The following is a 23,316-nucleotide window of genomic DNA, read 5'->3' as shown; positions in this document are numbered from 1 at the left end:
TAGATTTTTTTATGCTACGAGCAAAAAGTTCCTGCGAACGGATTCATACATGAATTTGATCGAATCACAGTACACCCGATGCTTGATTGATCTTAAATAATTTTATTTGTTGACTTGATATGTTTTTCAGCTTTTATGGTTGCTCGTGTTTTTTGATAATAATTATAAAAAATATTTGTAAAATTTTGAGAGCATATTGTTATTTTTATGTGTACATTGAACGTAATGATTATGGAAACATATCAAATATTGGACACTGGTGAGAACCAAAATATGGATCGATTTTGTATGTACTGCCTTTTGAAAGCCATAAATAGAGTTATTTAAGCAGCAGTTTATTTCGTAAGCATCAGTTAACTTTTGCATATTATTGTGAATAAAATTTTTTTTTTTTTTTTTTTTTACTTATGTAAGTGCCAGTTGTCTTATGGTCATTTATAGCCGTCAACATGTAAGCGAGCACAAATATATTTTATGAAACAACAGATCAGATTCCCAATCCCAAAACAGAAATCATTATTTAGTTACATTGATCGGCGTAATCAGAAAACGTGCATTCAAAAAAAAAAAGACCTGACATAACTCTTTATGTAAGTACCTCACATCATGTTTCACTTGCATTTCTGCAATGCCAGCTACAAAAAATATTTGCTGATAGACATTTTTTGTTAGCTAAAATTGACATATAGGGCATTATTTTCTGAATATTCAAAAAATTTAATTATATCACCTCCTTCCACAAACTAATCTGTCGCCATAGTCCAATTGTTGCTTTTATTTAAAAAATTTACCGTTTCCCCAGCATAAAAATTCAGGAGCGCATAATGTCTTTGGTAAGTGAAAATTTTCAACACCATATTAGCGTGCGCAAAAAGATAAAATAATCACAAAAAATTTTGCTAAATTTCTTTAACTTCGGTGCGCAAAAGTAAAAACATGTTTGGATGTTGCCGGCTTGGCGCGCGAAAATGTTGCTCTTTCGTTGCAGCGTTAACTATTAATAAGAATAAAAATTGTTAGCTTCAAATTTTAATTCATTAAAAAAAATTTGTATAAATATTGACATACAATTTTGGCTTGCAGAAATATTCGAAATGCCTGTAAATGATAGTAAGTAGCCAGAGCATAATTAGCAGCCTTTTTGAGTAGTATTTGGCGCTCAGATAAATTTTTTCTTCTTTATATTTAACTAAATTTTTTTTCTGTTGGCATTGCAACTTAGTTTTGGCATAAGCACAGTAATTTTATTTTTACACCTTGCCATAACCGTTATAAAATATTTAAGCAAAAATTTGCTATATAATTAATTCGTTCTTAGGTTTAAATTAAGTAAATAATTAGTGCAGTCGCCGTGGTATGTTTGAAGTGGGCTGGCCTTTCGCCTCCAGGTAAGGTAACATCAAAATATTTCCGAAGTACGTAGTTTTAAACGGGATCACCCCGTGGTAGTGATTTGGCAAGCCCGCTGAGTATATTTCTGCCATGAAAAGTTTCCCAAAAAAAAAAAAAATCTTCTGTGTTGCAAATGCTTTTCAGAGTTAAAATAGAACATTTAACTCAAACAAGCATGATATATTGATTTTAAAACTCGGATGTCAAATAACACGCTGAAATACAAAATAAGAATATTGGCGATATTTAAAAACATTTATTGCAGCAGCCTATTAAAATAAGCTTGAAATTCAATAGCAGTCTTTAGTAGTTTTTTTCCTCAGAGGAGCGATCCCGTTAGTATAAGTGGACCACTCATTCAAATATTATTCGAATTATCTCATCTTCCGTATAGATTTCTACTCCACCAGTGTATCTAGTACTCGTGGTGTTCGTTCTATAAACACACAGATGTAAGTCTAAAAAAACTAATATTTACAAGATAACGAGTAAAAAAAATTCAGACTTTTTACTGACAAGTAACAGATGTTTAGTTTTATCGGTATATGTTTGATAACAATCCAATGAGTTATCGATAACACTCCGACAGCAAATTTATAGCACTCCAACAAGAAATCGATAACTTTTTGATATCAAATCGACAACTTTTTGATATGAAATCGATAATTTTTGATATAAAATCCATATACTTTTGATATGAAATTGATAACGCTTTGATAACAAATCGATAATTTTTCAATAAAAAAACGATAACTTTTTGATATCAAATCAACAACCGTATGTTAAAAAATCAATAGCTTTTCGCTAATTATTCCACAACTTTTCGATAACATATCAATATCTTTTTGATAATGAAACGATAACTTTTTAATAAAAAACGATAGTTCGTAGATAAAAAATCGAACATTTTTCGATAAACAATTGATAACTTTTGATTAAAACCCCGAGAACTGGTCGATAAAATATCAGTAGCTTATAATACTTCGATATCAAATCGATAACTCGTCCATACATCGTCGATAACACAGCTTTAACATAGCGATAACTCGGTTCCAGGTTATGCAACACTGTAAAGACTACATTTATGACCACATTCTATATTTCGCCTTACATCGTACAAATACTAAACACTACACGTACTACACTAACATTTTATTCTTCCCTTATTCAACATACCGCTTCCAAAGACTACAATGTTTACTCTTCCACTTACCCTACGCTTACATTCAGGAGTCCCCCATAGCGTGAGCAAAGATATTTACAAATCAAAAAGACAATAAAACTGTGTAGTAACACCACAATAAAAAGTTAATCATCATAACAACCGCAAACACAACACCAACAGTCAAACCCCACCAAAAAGTGTGTTGGCTTGCCTGCGGCCAGGAATAAGACAATTGGAACTCAAACTAAAGCAAAATTAAAAAAAAAAAACTGCAAATGCGTGGAAGGCTGGTAAATAGATGCATATATATATATACATACGAACATTGACAGCTAAATACCAAACTAAGCAAACTGACATAAAATCAGTTGGCTATAGCGAAGCCAGTGGCAGTTTTTGTGACGCTGTTAATATAACGTAATAAGAATTGTGCAATTGACTTCATTGCAATCGTCACATATAACTGAACGATGCAGAAGAAAAGATATTTAACATTTAAGCGATCAACAAGGCGCGACATGGCTAACTACAGTTGGATGGTAAAAAAAAAATATTCGTCAAAAGTTATATAGTTTCATAAAATTCAATATGTAGTTGTAAGAAGAGTATCATTGTATGTACAGGGAGGGCTCTTTCTTAGTTTACTTTTTTCGTTAAAAGGAGTTACCGCGAATCAATTTAAGCAGTCTATGACAAAACTGCTATGTTAAGCGAAAAACGCTAAATGGGCCACCGTGTTTGTTTTTAATCAAACGCAAACCAAAGTAATGGCAGTACAAACATGTCAATTTTAAAATCGAACATTAGACCGCAAGAAAGCGAAAACCCGCATTAATTAATTTGACTGAAATTTAAGAATCACTTTGAGTTTAATTGAGTGAAGACAAAAGGGGGGAAACCAATAGTGAACATACAAATATAATATTATTTGTTATGCTATGAAATGGAAAACCGAGGACGACTAATATTTTTTTTTTTTCAACAAATTTTATTATAATCATTAAAAGGTAAATTGATATCGGTTGTGGTGTTTGACCACAGAAAAAAGACTTAAGAAAAAAAGCAGATTATTTTTTGAAGAATATTCTCTAAGCAATGTCTTAGTTCACCACTTCTCAGGGACATAATAAATAAATTAACTAAAATCCACTAAGTTCCTCGGCAAACTTAGGCGAGAAAATTTAGAACATTGTTGCATTCAGACATAGTACCGAAATTAAAACCAATAAAATGTATATAAATTTTCTTTTAATCTTGTTTAGAATAAAGAACGAATTAATATTTTTTGGCTAACACTTTAATAAGGGTATTAGTAGTCCTGCGAATTATTTCAAAATGACTTCAATGCATTTTACCACCTACTCTTCCTCTTCTCTTCCTCTATTCTTCCACCTTTTGGCCCACGTCCTCTTCTTTCCCCGTTATTTCCCCACTTCTTTTTTTCTTTTGCCTGTCTCTATTCTTCTGTCATCTCTTCTCATTCCCCCTTATCTTTATTCTACCTCTTCTTTTTCTGGTTTATAAATCTTCGCACTCCATCTACCCTCAACACATGTACTACCTTACCATAAAACACACTCTCACCCTCACCTCCTTTTTTTCGATTTTAAACCATTAAAATCATTTATTCTTTTTACCTCCTGTATATTAGGTCGGTTCGGTTAAATGTTTGTCCGCTTATCATACAAATCTTGCAATCGATTTTTAAATAACTGCTCATTAGCCACAAACGTGAAACTTTACACATAGGTTAGAACACCGTGACAATGCAACAAAAGGAAAAAAATCCGTTAGGTGGTGCGCGCATCGAAAAAATTAGACAAGAATTTGAAAATTTTCAAACCAGCTTTTAAGTAACGTTTCAATGAGCTAGAGACTTGAAATTTCAAACTTAATTCAGAGGTCGATGACAGCCGATGACACGATTCAAAAAGATTTGCTAGGGGGCGCACGCGATGAGATATTTAGAAAAATCGTACGAAACGGAGGGAATTTTGGGATTGATTTTTATGTAAGTTCTAATTGAGCTACAATTGTAAAACTTCACAGATAAAATAACACGCGGAAGAAAAGAAGAAAAAAATTCTGTTAGGTGGCGTACGGATCGAAATATTTAGATAAGAATTGAGAAATTTGGTGTTTGAGGTCGATTTTAAAGTAGCTTCTCATTGAGCTTCAAACATGAAACCTCAGAGACAGGTTAAGACACCGCGACAAAGGAACAAAAGGAGAAAAATTTCGTTAGGTGGCGCACGCATCCAAAAAGTTAAATAATAATTTGGAAATTTGAATCCGGGTTTTAAGTAACTTCTCGATGAGCTAGAGGCTAAAAATTTAGAGCTTAATTCAGAGGTCGATGATTGCCGATGACACAATACAAAAAGTTTCGCTAGGGGGCGCACGGGATGAAATATTTAGAAAAATCGTACGAAACCGAGGGAATTTTGGGATTGATTTTTATGTAAGTTCTAATTGAGCTACAATTGTAAAACTTCACAGATAAAATAACACGCGGAAGAAAAGAAGAAAAAAATTCTGTTAGGTGGCGTACGGATCGAAATATTTAGATAAGAATTGAGAAATTTGGTGTTTGAGGTCGATTTTAAAGTAGCTTCTCATTGAGCTTCAAACATGAAACCTCAGAGACAGGTTAAGACACCGCGACAAAGGAACAAAAGGAGAAAAATTTCGTTAGGTGGCGCACGCATCCAAAAAGTTAAATAATAATTTGGAAATTTGAATCCGGGTTTTAAGTAACTTCTCGATGAGCTAGAGGCTAAAAATTTAGAGCTTAATTCAGAGGTCGATGATTGCCGATGACACAATACAAAAAGTTTCGCTAGGGGGCGCACGGGATGAAATATTTAGAAAAATCGTACGAAACGGAGGGAATCTTGGGATTGATTTTTATGTAAATTCTCAGTGAGCTAAAAAAATTATTAAGCACTTCCTTTGTATAAATGGACAGAAATCAGCAAAAAATGTCTCCTTATATAAAGACGTATTCTTGCTAAACTTTTATTTTTAAATTTTGACATAGAAATTGCAAAAATATTTATGAGAAGTAAAAATATGAAGGTGGAGTGCAATTGATTGACTAATAATATCTCCTTTCCTACCAATCAAAGTTTAGCAAGAATATGTCTTTATATAAGTAGACATTTTTCGCTGATTTTTGTCCATTTATATAAAGGAAGTGCTTAACATTTTTTTATTTTATTTTTATTTACACTACTTTAATTCAAAAGATATGAAAGAGCATCTCGAGTATAATTTGGTAAGAGCAAAATATGGTGAAAATAGTGAACCAATTCTGTATTATTTAAAATTTTTCGTTTATTTCCGCAACATTTTCTAATACATCCGTCGATGTTCTGGCAAAAATCACTAAATCCAAAATAATTTGATAATTTTTGGCTGTCATAAAAAGGTGCGTATGTGACTTGATGATTGAAGCCTTTGTACGTGCTGAAATGGACTTAATGAGGTTTTTATAAAATTGTTCCTTTTTGAGAATGTATGCGGTTATTAACTCAAATGCTAGCGATGGACTTAATTAATTTTGTTTGAACACTAACACTATGATCTCATGGGATTTGTTGTTTTTAATTAATATAAATCAAGCTACCCATGCTGAGCAAATAACAATTTTTTTGGTTTGATTATCCACACCTCCAGCCAACATTTTTGCCGACTTGCTAACGCGTTCCGGTGCGTATTTCGTCTGAGTGTTGAGTGAGTGAGTTTTCAAACTGGGATAAAGTACGATTTCCTTTTTTATAGGTATCATATTTTTAATTATTTGTTTCTTCGCAGAAATGGCGTGTCTTAAATCTTTACAGATTTTTCCTTGTTTTAGTAATGCGTTTGTGGTATTAGTAATAAACGCAAGCAATGTATATAAGGGCAACTGCCAAAAACTTTTACTTTTTTGGATGCTCGGGTTTTACACACGGGCAAAAACTTAAGGCCAGAAAAAAGTACAAGGACATTAAGTTTGACCTTTTGACTATACGATCTGATGATTTTAAAAATCTAGAAAGTTGATATTAAGTTTTTGCAGAACTTGGAAACGTAAAAAACGTCGATTGATACCCTTGATACCTCAAGCGATACCCTTGATTTATTATTTTTTTTTTTGGAATTTTTTTGATAAAATTTTGAGGCATCGCTGAAACGCTATCGAATTTAAACTGAACGTTGTTTTTGAGACGGAGATTCAAATAGTATGAGCAAAATTAATGTGCCCCTCCAATACACAAAACTATCATCAGTCAAAGTAGCGATACTTTTTTTTTGTCATTTTCAATATTGAGAGTTTTTTGCTTATAGCTTTTTGAGGCAACTGAGTATTGGAATTTCGATTATGCACGATAATAGCCTATCAGGGACTAAAAATACCTGGGGCTTCAAATTCGATGTGCCCCTTTCAGTTTTGAAGGTAGACACAGAAAAGTGGAAGCACTTGGCTGCGTAAATTTTTTTCATGAGCATGTTTTTTTGTGGGCACAGCTACAATCTTATTTTTTATCACTTCATACCCGTTTGTTAATTTTTTTTCTACACCACATTAGCATACCATCAATTGCCTCATCTTGGAATATTCACGAAAGGAAAGTTATTGACGTTTGTACATGGGGCAAATATACGAAATTTCCGAAAAAAATTGGCAATCGTCAAAAAGTGTAGAAAAAAAATTTGGTGCAAAAATTAAAAAAAAAAATAAAATTGTCTACACTTTTTGACGATTGCAAATTTTTATCGGAAATTTCGTATATTTGCCCCATGTACAAATATCAATAACTTTCCTTGCGTGAATATTCCAAGATGAGGCAATTGATGGTATGCTAATGTGGTGTAGAGAAAAAATTACCAAACGGGTATGAAATATTTGACGATTACCCAGTTTCATATTTTTGCCGATATCTCTAAACCCGGGTTTCGGTTATCAACAAAATATTACCTAAATATACCCCACATAGATATGTACATCCTGATAAAATTTCAACACCATCGGTGAAGAAGTGTTTAAATAAGTAAACAAATTTATAGTTTTCCAGGTTTATATTTTTATCAATATCTCCAAAACCGTATCTCGGATATTAAAACTGTTTTACCCAAACATACTTCGTTCACATATTTATATGTTTTTAAAGTTTCAAAAGAATCGGTAGAAAGATGTTAAAATAAATGTGCTCCAAACTTTGCAGTAAAAAATATTTGGCGGTTATTCGGTTTTATATTTTTAACGATATCTGCAAAACCGGGTCTCGTGTATCAAAAAAATTTTACATAGCTAACAGCTGCATATATCTCAATATTTTGTTAAAATTTCGATATAATCGGTACAGAAGTGTTGAAATAAATGTATATTTAACATTGCGACCTCAATTTATATATATTTTACTCGATCTTTTGACTATATCTTTTTGAGGTATTATGTAAGACGAGTAACGGCGATGCACTATAGCTCCAATTTACACCTCAATGATTCTAACAAAAAGATATTTGCGTGATATCATGTTTCAAAAAAAATTTTTTTCTCCAAAAAACCCATAGTTTGGCGGATTTCCCCATAAGCGTCATACGGCCAAAATCTAAATCTAACGTAGTATGATTACCACTTATAAATGAACAGCAACATTCTAATATCGATAACAATTGAAATGATACACTAATAAATCAACTAAATTCACATACAAATAAATGTTTTAACATGATACAAATCTACATGCACGACATAAGCAACCAACGCTCCATACACATTCAACCTAACACCAAAGACCTTTCACTAAACATAGATTTTAACAGAATATCACCGCTCACATAATTTATGTGCGCATAAATAATGGATTCGCCAACGATGTGAATGAAAACTGTAGACATTTAAACAATAATGAAAAGCCACAGTTGCACAAAATTTTTTTTTTTACGCAAACCTGCCGGAAAAGTGGTCAGATCCATTTAATATGCAATGTAGGCCAGCAACCAGAGGCAAACCACAACCCCACAAGCAATTTAGGGGCAAAGACATATGACACACAAAAACAGACAAAATATCTAACATTACGAAAAAATCCTATACTTATTTTGGTTAGCAATGAGAGAAATAAACAAATAAATTGCTATGCATTCAAGTTAGATTTTGTCTACTAAAAGTCTTGATTTAGAGTGCACTAATAGCGGCAGTTAAACGCTGGAAATGTATGAATAAAATCAAACCGAACTTTAACGTCTACGCCCCATTGCGTCTTTTTGATATTTGCACGTATGTACGTGTTTGAGGTTAAGTCACTATCTAGCGAGCACAAATCACAAGGAAAAATAAAACAGTTACACGTTTTTGATTTTGATTTTGGCTTAAGTAGATTTGACTGCGCAACAAACGCCATTTAAGAGAAGCACTAAAATACATTTTTGTTATCTGCTTTTGTTTTTGTTGCTGCAAATATCAATTACTGTTTGAAGCCACAAAATAAGTAACTGCATCAGTTTTTAGTTTAGGTAAGCGCTCGTGCAATATCAAACACCAAGTGCACCCAGTCCAGTTTGTACTACTTCGATATTTTAAAAGGTGCTGCTCTAAATTTATAGCTGCTCAAGTGCACGTATGTAGAATCATGTAAACCAATGTGCTTACGTGGAAATAAAAGCCACTAAAACTTGCAACAATAAAGCAACAACATTTTTTGGTTGTTTTTGTTATTACACACTGGCAGTAAGAAAATATGGAGCTCAACGTGAGTAATGTCGCACAAGTTTTGGCCAAGTCTAGCGTTTTTATAGTAGCATGTCTCTACTCCTCTTCCTCATCCAGCTAAAGTCTACGTAATCACAGAGTTTTTACTGTTGTTGTTTTGCTAACCAGCTTTTTTATCCCGGAGCGATGGAATAACCGCTCTAAACAACGTGCGAAATATATACTACAAAAACGGTAAATGTCTTTATAACTGAAATCAAATGCTCAGATTTAGTTTCCATTTATTTAATGTGCAACAAAGCGTTGCCACAAAAAACGTTTTAATTACGGCTTAGCGGACATCTATTTACCATTGTGGGGTTTTTAGAATCAACTATTGCGTCGTCTCTTCTGTTGCGAACGCAATAAAAAGTGAAACGTTTTTGTAAAGTAGAAGGCTGGTGTCATTACCTATTTAATGGTATGTTAGTCGTAAGAAAATGTGTAAATATTTTGGAAAGTAATACCACGTTGATTATCTATATAAACAAAACAAATTGGTAGCCTTAATGTAATAGCGAGTTATATGAGCAGTGTCGTTCACTTAGGTCATTTTTTTTAACATCTTAAGCGTGGAGCTCATTAAGTTTCAGGGATGATGTTTTTTTTTTTCAATCTTTCTTCTTTTTTTGATTTACGGTTCTTAGAACATTGAAAAATGCTTCGTCCGAAAAACGGGTGGAAAAGACTCCTTTCCGAATATGATCTAGAAAACATTGTACGCGCCATAATAATAGCTATTACAGTTAATTAAGAAGAAATCACATTTTCTGGCTTACCAAAAATTATAATACTTGACGGAATGTATGATATTAGATGAATTGAAAGTTGAACAATGAAAGAAGGGAATAATAACGGTTACCTGCAAGAAGCCATTGCTTGAAGTCGGACCGCTTACACGTTTTTTTGCAATTACTCCCCATTTGTAAAACACAGGCCGACAAAGTTTATACGCAGAAAGCAGCCTGTACTTTTTAAAGGACTGTGGTATACTGAATACATATCCGGAGTCAAAATATATATTTGGTTTTTGGAAGGCTATCATACTTTCTCCATACAACATTTTTTCACTATTTTAAGTCTACTTTTTGGCACGTTTGTTATGTTTGAAGAAAATTATCTTAATATATAAAAAACACGTGTCACACAATTGAGGCCAATGGACTCCTAAACTACTTAACCGATTTTGAATTTGTTTTGCACCTCGTGTGTAGTTTGATCTAACTTGAAATATAGGATAGGTGACTGGGCGACGAGCGTATCGAGGTCATTTCATGTGTACAACATTTTTTGAATAAATATACGAATTTTTCGATTTGTGTCATGCTGCTAAGTTGCAAATTTTTTTTGAAGGAGAGTAAACATAAACACCGAGGTTTGTACACTGTTTATGAGAGATGCTTCAGCACCCATACACAAACGTATGTCACATTTCGTTGCTGGCTGAACATTTATACTGCCTTGTATTTGTTATAAAAACGACGCTTATTTTCCGTTAATTTGTATGCAGTTCAACTGTGAGCAGTGTTCGGACTTCTATCACTAAAATGGTAGATATACCACCTTTTTTCCTGAAATATAAGTTCTACCACTTCTACCACGCAAGCTTAAAAATCGGTGGTAGCTTTTTATAGAAGTTTTCTGAATAAGCCTTATTTTATCCACACTTATTCGGGAAGAAAATCAATGCAGTTGAACGGTTTTATAAAACTCAAAATAACGTCTAGCTTAGCTCCGATCACCATATTACCTCTTTTCCTTTAGTTTTTTAGTACAAAACTGCAACGTAGACCTATCTATATATATGAAAAAAAGTGGTTATTATTCATTAAATCAAGATATTTTAAATATAAGCGAAATCTACCACTTTTTTCTCAAATCAACCACTATTTTTTGGAAAATCTACTACTTATCAAAATTTTCAAGTCCGAACACTGATAACGATACCGATTTCGAAAACATTTGGAATGGCAAAAGTTCTTAAAGTATGTAAGCTCATCGTATGGGATAAGTGTATTATGGCACAAAAGAAGTCATTGCAAGCACTTGATACAACTTTGAAGCCAAACAGTCTTTGGAGGCGACATGGTTTTATTGGCTCGAGCTTTCAGGCAAACATTACCTGTGATCCATGGTTGAACTAATGGTTGGCTCATCTGTACAATAGCAAAATATGGCTGTTAAAATAGGCAAATATGTGTATTGATGTTGGTGCGAATGGTATGAAATGGAAACATAAAACTTGGCAGTTTTTGTATGTGAAAGAAAATGTTGCCAATGTGTTGGTTTCATTTTGAGATTACCATCTCCTTTTGACAAACCCATCGACCATGCAATGAAATAATTAAAATCAGCTGATGAGATGAGCCAACCATATAGTTGAGCCATGCTGTGGTCCCAAAATCCACAGCTGCAGATTAAATCAATGCATGTTTAAAATCATCGTATTTATGGAGACATGTAAACACGCTTACACTTACTACAAACGTACGTGTTCAACTACAAAACGATCCGTCAGCAGCTGAATTTTCACAGCCATTACTGAAAATCGGAAATGGCCAAATGTCTGTCGATCCAACAGGAATGATTACATTGCCTAACAAGTTCTGCACTTTTGCACAGTCTGAAGAGGCATTGATATAGAGTGTATTTCCAAACATAGTTCAACATTACAAAAACTATGATTGGCTCAGCGATGGAGCAATTTTAGCTGGGAAAAATAAGGACGTCAATGATGCAGCTATTCTGGATCAAATATCTGGTGAAATAGTTGCATATAAGTCAATGGACACTATTACTAATCAAGATGATGTCGTAAATTATCCAACTGAATTCTTAAACTCACTCGATTTGCCAGGCTTACCACCTCATAATTTATGATTAAATATTGGAGCACCGATTATTATACTGCGCAACATTAATGTGCCACGACTTTGCAACGGTACCAGACTCGCTGTGAAGGAACTAATGGGTAACGTTATCGAAGCAACAATTTTGAAAGGGAAGTACCAAGCAGAAGACGTTTTGATACCCAGAATTCCACTGATTCCGACGGATTGCCTTCACTATGACAATTTATAAGGCGCAAGGACAGTCTCTGCAAATGTGCGGTATTAATTTAGAATACCCAATTTTTTCTCATGGACAATTGTATGTAGCTTGCTTACGAGTAGGCAAACCATCGTCGTTATTCATTTACGCGAAAGACGGAAAACCCAAAAACGTTTTTTACCAAAAAGTGTTACAATAAAGTTCGAATGAAATTGTATCAAAGAATTTGCTTTGTTTCGTTTTAATTTTATTCTCTTTCAGCAAATCATTGAATTTATCGCCTATCGAAGCGGGCGAGGTTACGCTAGTATTGAAATAATAAAAAAAGATATTTAAATTGAATTTAGTTATATCGACTACACCATCTGCTTAACAACTCCAAGCCTAGTATGCCTAGGAAAGTCTGCCTGAAAAAAATCAATATAGCACAATAAAACTTCAGGACAAATTGAATGGATTTTGTTAGGGAAATGATTTTTCTTTTAAACGGTATATGAAAAATTGTGATTGAAATTAGTTTTCATGTCGAAATTATGTAGCCAGAAAACGTGATTTTAGCGCTTCGTGTAAGAATATCTCGAAAACAAGAACCTGCTTCGTGAGTAATGCCAGTCTGCTTTGCAGTTGCTCGTCAAAGCTAAACCCATCTTTATATATATAAAAAAAGGTTGCATACGACCATTTCAACATTAAAGTCTTAAAAATATGACGAAATATAATTTTTTAACAAAAAGTTCCAAAGCAGCTGCAAATTTTGACTAAACCATCATATTTGATTAAGCTTCTAATCTCAGACACCATTATGGATATTGGTGTTGTTGTAGCGATAAGCACACTCCCTTTTTAACAGCAAAATATCTGACTTCGAGGAGCTTTTAAGCAGCGCTGCTGAGCAAATTTCTGTCATTAAAATTTCTTTTTTTAAAACATTTCCTATTCTTAATAAATTCAGATTTAAATTTTATGCCAAATATCAGTTGTTTCTTGTCCATTGTGCACTGCAACTAATTAGCATCACAACCATAATTTTTCTAATGTAGAGAATATCCATCTAACATACATCGATCTGAATTGGTCTCAATACCTTTTGGGCCTAATCTAGTTTCTAGAAGAATACTACCTTTTAAACATTATTCTGAGTTTCGAAATTTTTTGTATGCCATTCCAAACTAGTTTTTTGTGACTTATGTATATACAATATTATTGATAAAAGAAATGACCTTGTGATTATCTAAAAACAACTTTGATGAGACGAAGCAAAAAGAAAACAAGCTAAATCATATGTTTGTTTAATTATTCTGGCAAAATTTTACAAACACGCTTGTTTAAAATTTTGTTTGAATAATAGATCAGGTTTGATTCATAATTCACCGCCATTAAATAAGCTGATGCAAGAAAACATTTTTATTTCTCTGGTTCTATAATTTTAATCAAATCAACAATCAATTCAAGGAATTACCATCGGTTATTGAACTGGTTTATCAAAAAGTGCTTCACACAATTTGCAAAACTTAAAAAAAAAACCATTATTAAATTTATTAAACTGTAAAATTTTAAGACCAAAAATTATTTTTGTGCTATGTCATCGCAAAACTTATGCAACTACAAGCTTTCATAAACAAAAGAAGGAAAAACCCAAAAATTTCCTTAGTATTTACCAAACTAGAACTGCAAAAGATGTGACTATTAGAATATAAGAATTACATATTAAAAACAAGACTAACTTTCTAAACGATATAAACCAGGAGCAATTAATATCAAATTATAATACATGCTGTCGTTCAAAGTTAACTGACTTCAATCTGTTGGAGTAAAGAGGGATTTAAATGACCTACCCTTGCCAACTAAGTAAAAATAAATAAAGCTTTGGTTTTTACAAACAACTTTATTGGCGGCAAGTACTTCGGAAATACCTTAAGAAAGATACAAGGCTGCTTCCGAAAAAAAGTTTGTTCTTATCCTATAAGAAATTATTCAAATAATATAACCTTCCTGCAAAATGAAGAAAACTTTTCCTTTTAAAGGATTAACAAATTTTCAGTTTAATATTTAAATTTTTTTTTGTTTTTGTTGAAAGAAGAAGTAATGAGACTATAAGTAAAAATATACAAAATTACCACATCCATAAAAATAAACCAAGCCACGCACACAAGCAGAATTATGACTCTAGCAGTATGCGTTAAGAATCACGTATGTATTGGCAGAACAAGAGTCGTAAGGCACACACACAAACAAACAAATGGTAGAAATATAAAAATGTATTGGTGGGCATGGCAACAAACAAAATAAAGGGCCATCGAATGAATGAAACAATTATTAAACAAAAAAAGAAATATAGCTTGAAAATATAACAACAAAATAAATTTCTTTATCCAATTTTTTCATTGAAAATGTTCACAATGACAGAAGTTTTATAACAAATTTCAAATAAACAAACAAACACAACCTTCCGAATGCAGACACTACCTCCACCACGCAAAAGCCGGCAAGCAAACTAACACAAATACACAGCAAAAGCTTTCCGCTCAGTTTTGCAGGTAGCGAGCGCAATAAAATATCAAAAGACCAAAGGCACGAACTTGCCGGCACTAAAGCACGCCAACCCACGTAATAAACACCAACAAATCAAAACAAACTTTGTGAGTCAACTCAACTCAAGGCACTCTCACTTTCGTTTGAGGCCGTTTAATGCTCTACAAAGCAAGATGTTGTAATCGCAGCAAAAAGCAAAAGCTTGCGCACAAACACACATACACTAGCACATATTTAGACACTTGAACCACTTGTTCTGCATTTTGCTTGCTGCAATTTCGATTTCTACGCAAAGCGTTGACGTTAACGTTGGCGTCAACAGCGTCGCCAATGTCTGCGCTGCGTAGTGCGCTGTTGGTGGTTCGTTGCTAACTTTTGTAAGTCGGAATTTTTATTTTGAAAATATGTGCCGCGGTATATAAGCGAGCAGCTGGCCAACAGCAGCATCCAGTCAAAACTTTGGAATCGTTGCGATTCTACACTTAATTCATTCTGCTTTAGTTTTTTATATATTTAAATTAAATTTAAAAAAAATTTTATTTTATATTGGCGTTTTATAGCGAATTGTGCAAGTGCTGTGGGTGTAAGTGTGTAATATAAATATTACTTAAAAAATTTTGGTGCAAAAGAGAACTATTCTGTTAAAAGAACTTTATTTAAAAACAGTGTGCTTTTAAGAAAAACAAATATAAAAATACATATGAAGTACATAATAAAATAATTTTTGCTTAATACTTGCAGTGTCATCGTAGCTGTGCATTGGTGGTTTATTGTGATTAATTCTGTTGCTGATTGAAGAGGAGCGTTCAAAATGAAAATATTTGTAAGTATAAAAAATTGTAATTTTTCGTTATTTGGTGAGTTAGTTTAGAGTTCTGATAGAAATTTTGACATGAAATTAAAATGGTAGGTTGAAGAACTTCTATTTTTTGGGAGTTCTTTTAAAAGAAAGTGCAACTGCAGAAGAAGTTTTGATAAAAATTTTATTGGGATCTTTATAAAGTTTTGTTCTTTATTTAAACAATATTGAGATACAAGTAGCGGCATACATAACAGAAAAATCTTTTTCAAAATGTCACATACTTCATTTAAGTTTGAAGTAACTTGAATAGGAAACACTTATGTTGAAAAAAGATTATCTCAAATCAGTTTAAAGTTTCAAAGTAAAAAAATATTTTTTTATTATGTTGGTAATTAAAAATCATTTATAGAAACATAGAGCACTGGAAAATAATATCGATATTTATTGCTTAATCCCATATTTCTCTCTCTTAATAATAAAATTATGTATAAATGCTTCTTTTTTATCGGCAAACAAAACAAATGAGTTTGAATAAATACTTCCTGAAAACTCTGTCCAAAAAATATATTATAATATTTTCTAACCAAGTCGTACTATTCTAAACGTGCTCCAAAAAACCTATTCTAAACGAGCTTTAACAATTTTTCATATATTTTTCCGATAGATTTTACTATGTGAATATATTCACACAAATTTCCTTAAATGCACAAAATAATATTCATATGGTCTATTCTTATGATATATGCAGCTTGCAATCTAACTATTTTATTAGACAAATTTTCAATTTATTCTAAGCTTAATAAATTGAAAATTTGAATTGATATTGCTGGCTTATTTACCTTTTAGTATCCTACAACATGTTTTACTAGTTCAGATGCAATGGAGTATGTATCTTTTGTGCAGATATTCTCAAATATTGGGCTTCGTGTTTTCATAAGAAATTATAATTTGCTGTTTTCTGTAAATATTTGTGAATATTAAGGGTGGTTGATATCATTAATGATACTGCTCTAGTTCAGTCATTTATCATCTAGAATCTTTGCGGATATGCAAGGATATAACGTTTAAAGTTTTTGAATGAAGGCATTTCTAAACATATAACTTCATCCCATTCCGTTCTTTAAGCAGTTTGTAAAACACAAACCTACCTGGCCGACATTATCCTGCACAAAAATTGGTTTGCTTACATTAAAAGTGGTCCCGCCTAACATATTCTTCCAATGCTATTCTTATACCTGTCCTTCTTTTATTTTCTTTATCTGCATTCCCCTCTCACTCTACTTCTCCCTCTAACTTTCAAACCAATTCCCCCTTGCACTCTCGCTTCCACTCTCTATACCTTCTCCTAACTTCCTTCATGTTTGGAATCTATATATAAAACGCTTCAAACTGCTTCAGATAATGCGCGGATGCAGCGAATTTCTATTCTTCCCAATAGGTGCGTGGCACCGCTCACTTCTTTAAAGTTCTAAAATGGTTGTATAGGTCAAAAACAGGCACAGATTTCGACAAAATGAAATGTGCATTACCTGACACGTGGACCCGCTTACTTTTCATAAATTTTATGAAGACAGAAAAATGCGATGTGTCCACAAGAACCTACTGGTATTGTTTCTTTCAAATTGGTTTAGTACTTTTGGCGCCCGATCCCTCTAGGATCTGCGGTTAAGCAGTAAGGTAGCCAATAAACCCCATACATTTCGCATTTAAATTGCAATTTGTTTACAGTAAACTTTCATTTGATAGTAAAATAGCGCTTACTGTAAAAGCGAGAAATACAAAGGCCAGCACAAAATTTAAGAAAAAGTTCCTCACTCTAAAATAATATTGATAAGAAAAATATTTGTTCAACTCACACAACATAACCAACTATATATACATATGAGTGGTACATGAGAGTAGTATTTTGACGCGGTCACTTACTTTTTTGAGTTCTCGGTAATACACCGGCAGCCAACGTGTTAAATTTTCAATTTTTTTTATTTAATGGATCAAGGTTTATCTGGATCCGGAAAAATTTATAGCTAACCATGCTGGAATATTTTTGAACCTTTATTTACTTAAATTTTCAATTCCTTTACATATTGACTTCAAAACATAATTAAATTTGAGATCCTTGTCAAAACTGTATTACAGTTGGGTGACAGATCTTAGTTTGATATGCCTTAACCTTATCTCAAAAACTCGACAAATTAACGAGCATCAAATAGGCCAATATTAATTAAGATTTTAAGTGGCAACCATACTAAAAAACAAAGAATGTAATCCTGCTAAATGTTATAGCAGACAAAAAACTAATTAAAAAAATTGGTTCACTTTTTGTGGTAGTGTTTTGGCGAGCTAACGCATTAGCACGCGTTCTATCAAACTTGGTCAATAAGCTGTTCTCGAAAAGAATTATACTCTGCAGATTAAACTATAAGCCGGTAATCCTACTCGGCAATATTTATGTCAAAAAAATATTTTCAAATAAGTATTTTCAATTTGATACAAATTGTTACCAATTAAAAAAACTTTAAACAAGTCGCAGCCACAAAAACATCCTAAAAATAAAAAAATTTTTTAATTTCGTATATTGCATACTTAAATAAAACAAAATGCATTACAATTTTTCTATTCGTTTTCAAGTTAGAAGAAAATATACAAAAGGATACATATGTATAATTCAGTAAAGTGAGAGCGGAGCTTTTATCTAAAAGAAAATTAAAAATTCGTGAAGACCTTGCTAAAACATCCTTAGTAGTCGCTGTTGTTGTAGCAGTGTCTTAGTAGTCGTAGTAGTAATCGATATACAAATATACGCGGATTGCTCGCTCAAAGTTAAATCTTTTTATTATTACCTATAAATTTTCAACAACAGTAGTTTGTGACATTTTTCGTCACTGTGCCAAATTATGAACTCATTTCACACCAAATGATTTATGATAGCAAAGCTCAACGAGACTTCAAAAGCTAAACATGCCAACTGAATGGAGCAATAAGTTTTGGCATTCAAGCAATTGCAAAATTTTCGTTCCATTGTCACAATATATTTTTAAGCATGCGAAATCTCGCGATGCGAAGTATAGACAAAAGCTTTGTATGTAAAATGTGAGCCAGAAAATGCTATAAAAATGAAGCTAAAAACAAGATATCATAAAGAAGACAAAAGGCATTTGAAGTTGGACATTTTATTTTTGCAACTACTCCATTGAATGATGCCAAAAAACGAGTAGTACTTAGACACATTGTAAAAGCATTGCTAATAAAGTAATCATAAAATAATTTACTGCAATATTGGTAATGTGCTTACAAATTGAATTGATATTAGCAATAACAACAAGCGCTAGCGAGCATATAAATTGCAAAATGCAACCAACTGAAAAGCCGCTTCATTCGTACTTTATAACGCTGCAGACGGTTAAGGAGGCATGGCACTTTTGTTTGTTTTATTTTTTTTCCTTTTTCCTCTAACACACATTCATACATGTGGCTGGGACATAGCTAAGTAACTAATTTTATTTATTATATCATAAGGGTGCTCATATATAGTAAAAGGGGTAATTTAATATAAGCGCATGCGCAATCGACAAGGAAATCCACGCAATAACAATTTATGTCTTGTAATAAAATCGGTCAGTGCGCCAAAGTGGCTAGTAGCTTTCGGTCAGCCACTCCCTCCACGCTTCTTTCGTGTACGTAATTTGCTTGAGTTTGCTAAGCCAAGTATTGCGGAAGTGTCACTGGACACTCAACTTTGCTGATAAAAAAAAATAGCTCAACGCAATTGAGGTAAATATGACAAAAATTCAGCGAAAAGCGTGCGTTTGTTTTAATTAAAGTGTAATAAAATACAACAAACATATTTAGTTGGTGGTAAATTAGAAATTGCAGTGGGGCTCGATTTTCAATTTCAATCCATTGATCATGCGTTGCCAATTTTTATGACTAGCTTTATTGATGGGCGTCAAAAGCTCACCACTACACTAACACACACTTCTTGGGCGCTGACACTTTCGCTTGCTTATTGATTACTTAATTTGGCGATTCAGTTATATCATGAAATAATTTTCAACTTTTTTGTTGTTATGTTAAGCACGTGCATACATAGGGCAGGTGTCTTGAAGTGATTTTAATATGAGAAAAAGGCAAACAGAAATCAAGCATAAAAGAGTTGTTAATAGCTTTAACCTGCAATTGGTTATTTACTCCAAAAGTTGGCTTGCTTAGGCTTGTCTAATCACATATTGAAACTTTTGGTGTATTTCCCGAAAATGGCATTCAGAAAAATAGTTACTGTTCTACTAAATTTTGAGCAACTCACTCCAAAAAAGTGACTGACATGTTCCACAGTCTGTGTACTATAATGAGCTGACTTATGAAAGTTTTTTTTTTTTAAATGGGGTCACCTACCGGTAAGGTAGCAAATACACCACATTTCAAAAGGCGTGTCTATTAGTGAAGATGCTACCTGGTGTTGCCACCCAACGTTATTGTATAGATTATCTTACTACAAAGTTACCCCCTATTTAAAATTGTATAACAATTAATATGATATATATAATATATATATATTACAAAATAACATCAACATATGTCTTGCCTCTCTCTTCCAGATCTGCTTCGCTGCGCTACTTGTAGCCACCGCATACGCGGGCGATACGACAGCCAAACAAGTGACTGTGGAAGGTGCTGCATCATCGTCGGGCAAAAAAGTGCCTCTTGAAAAGAAGCTAGACAAACGTGGTCTACTCGAGTTAGGCTATGGTTATGGTCATTCAGGACTTGATATTGGTTACCTCGGCCATGGTGGCATCGAACATGGTCATGGTTATGGACTAATTGGAGGACACTCTGAACCTAGCTACTCCTTTGGTCATAGTGGATATGCGTCCAGTGGTTATGGTAGTGGTTATGTTAGTGGTTATGGCAGCGGTTATGGTCATCAACCTTTCGTCATTAGCAAACAAGCTGACGTACACAAAACGATCACAGTCACCAAGGGTATACCGTATCCAGTGCACGTCGATAAGCCTTATCCAGTGGTGCATGAAAAGCGCGTACCCGTTGAAGTTAAGGTACCCGTGCCACAACCCTACGAAGTTATACGTAAAGTGCCAGTGAACGTCAAGGAGTATGTTAAAGTGCCAGTACATGTGCCACAACCCTATACAGTTGAGAAACGCGTTGAAGTTAAAGTGCCTGTACCAGTCGATCGCCCTTACGAAGTCAAAGTACCTGTACCACAGCCTTACGAAGTAATCAAACACGTGCAAGTACCTGTAAAAGTGCCCGTACCACAACCCTATGAAGTGATTAAACATGTGCAAGTACCAGTTAAGGTACAAGTGCCAGTGCCACAACCCTACGAAGTCGTCAAACATGTGCAAGTGCCAGTGCATGTACCTGTGGATCGTCCCGTTGAAGTTTCCGTACCAAAACCTTACCCAGTTGAAGTCGAGAAACCATACCCAGTTGTGGTGGAGAAACGTGTTAAGGTTGAGGTACCAGTGCGCGTCGACAGACCATATCCTGTGCCTGTTGATCGTCCATATCCGGTAAAGGTGCCCGTCTCAGTGCCACAACTTTACACCGTTGAAAAGCATGTGCCCTACACAGTTGATCGCCCGGTACCAGTGCCCGTTAAGGTGCCCATCGATCGTCCATATCCAGTGCACGTAACCCGCCCTGTACCTGTACATGTGCAGAAACCGGTGCCAGTGCCTGTAGGTGTACCAGTTGTTACTGGTCATTCAGTCGTTGAACATGGACCAGCATACCAGATCTCTAGTGGCTACGGACATGATGGTGGCTACGGACATGAAGGTGGCTATGGACAGGGTTTCTCATCCAGCGGCTACGGTTACTCGTCCTACGATCATCAAGGCTATTCACATAAAAAGAAGTAAACGCTTTTTGATAGCTTGACAGGGCAGCTTATTATTTCTACGACTCCTCTGTGTATATGATTTCAGCAATGAAGGCAGAGTTAATTGAATTAATTATAGTTTTAATTATGAAATTACAAAGACGTAGCTGTAGTAAAGCAACTACGAAAAGTTAGGGAGAAAGGAGAAAAATGTGAATGTGAAAGTGTGTAAAACATTTGATTACTGCAAGAACAAAAGAAATACACGAATGAAAGGCCGCTTTTTTTGTGACAGAGAAATGTTTAAAGTATATGAAATAAATGTAGTAATTGAAAAAAGTAATTAGAAAAAAATAATTAAATCGAGTCCCCAGCATTTCAAAATTATTGCAGTAATAAAAGACTTGCTAATAAAAGATTTACAAAATCAAAAAAATATCTTACAATAAATAGTGCTTTATAAAATCACTTCAATTCATTTTTCTGCAATCAAAAATCGCTCATTGCTAATTATATACAAAATTCATATATATATATATGTATGTTAACTCTGCCACTTAGTTTTAAGTATTTACAAATTTTTGTAAATTATTTAAAATAAACAAAGTATAAAATCCCTTGTCTAGGGCAACACACAACTAACTGCTTATATTTATCTCATTCAAAATAATATAAATTGTTTAGTTGCGCTCTTTTGTTGTCAGTAGACTTCAAAAACTCAAAAACATTTGAAAAATAATACACTTTTGTAGCACATACATACATAAATAAAGGAAAAGAAGATAAACTGATGACTGTGTGTATTTTGTATGTTCTTCAACCGAATGTATTTTGTTCAAAATTTGCCAATTAGTAAAATCCTTAAACTATGTTACCTTAGCCTCTTAAACTGTATGTATGTTTTAAAATATTAGCAAAATTTGGTGTATTTTTGTGTTAATTTTATTTAAAAAAAAATTCAGCCTGCTAAGCGGATTTTCACAGGACAACAAAGAAAATCTTTTTCGTTTTTGTATTGATTCTTATTAATTTTCCTTCTGTCTCTATTATTTTGTACAATAAACGTGTATAAATTAATTTTATATATGTATTTTGTAAATGTGTAAATATTGGTTAAGACGAAATGATTTTTGAATAATAAAAAATTCATAAGAAAATAAATGAAAATGTGTTTGTACTCGTTATTTACTTTCTGTTTGGATTTTGCTTTTATTTTGATCTCAAGGCCGTGCTGGACTAGATAAGTAGCAAGAACTTTGATTATCTTTATTATCATAACGGTAATACAGTAATAAGAAATCACATTATTAGGTGTCGAATGAATTTTTTTTTTGAAGGACAATTGGTAAAACTCGTGAAGATGCTTACCTCCAAGTTCAACACTAAAAAAAATGTTTCTAAAAGTGAGGAAAGTAGCGGTTAAAACATGAGATTTCCCCATTTGAATCCTTTCTGAAATCTATAAAAGTTATTTTCTTAAAAACTAAAACTAGTTTTTCCTTTGTTATGGGAATAGTTTTCTTAAAAGTGGAAAAAACTTGTAAAAAGAAAACTAAAAAATTAAAATAAAAATAAACGTAAGGCGCGATAACCTCCGAAGAGATCTAAGGCCGAGCTTCTCTTCCAATTTTCGTCGTGCTCCTCTTGATTTTCCCTACAAATTGGCCGGACGGGACCTACACGTTTTATGCATGTTTATGTTTTTCACTCAGAGCTTTTCATGGCAGAAATACACCCGGAGCGCTTGCCAAACACGGCCGAGGGGCGACCCCGCTTAGAAAAATTTT

General features: G+C 33.4%; 2 protein-coding genes across 6 annotated transcripts in view; one reads left to right on the top strand and one right to left on the bottom strand.

Moving 5' to 3' along the window:
* The window catches only part of Ance-3 (angiotensin-converting enzyme Ance-3), a 175,207-nt gene that overhangs the window by 21,026 nt on the left and 130,865 nt on the right, over positions 1–23,316 (bottom strand). The window lies entirely within an intron of this gene.
* Positions 15,315–22,696, top strand: Vajk3. Its single transcript, XM_067764068.1, has 3 exons — positions 15,315–15,462; positions 15,621–15,702; positions 20,277–22,696. Exons 2-3 carry the CDS (start codon positions 15,691–15,693, stop codon positions 21,567–21,569), a joined length of 1,305 nt encoding a protein of 434 aa, XP_067620169.1. The 5' UTR covers positions 15,315–15,462; positions 15,621–15,690; the 3' UTR covers positions 21,570–22,696.

Source organism: Eurosta solidaginis, chromosome 2 (genome assembly GCF_040869045.1).
Source record: "Eurosta solidaginis isolate ZX-2024a chromosome 2, ASM4086904v1, whole genome shotgun sequence".
Lineage (NCBI taxonomy): Eukaryota > Metazoa > Arthropoda > Insecta > Diptera > Tephritidae > Eurosta > Eurosta solidaginis.
The sequence above is the reverse complement of the archived record's forward strand: the minus strand, read 5'-3'. Positions and strand labels throughout refer to the sequence as shown.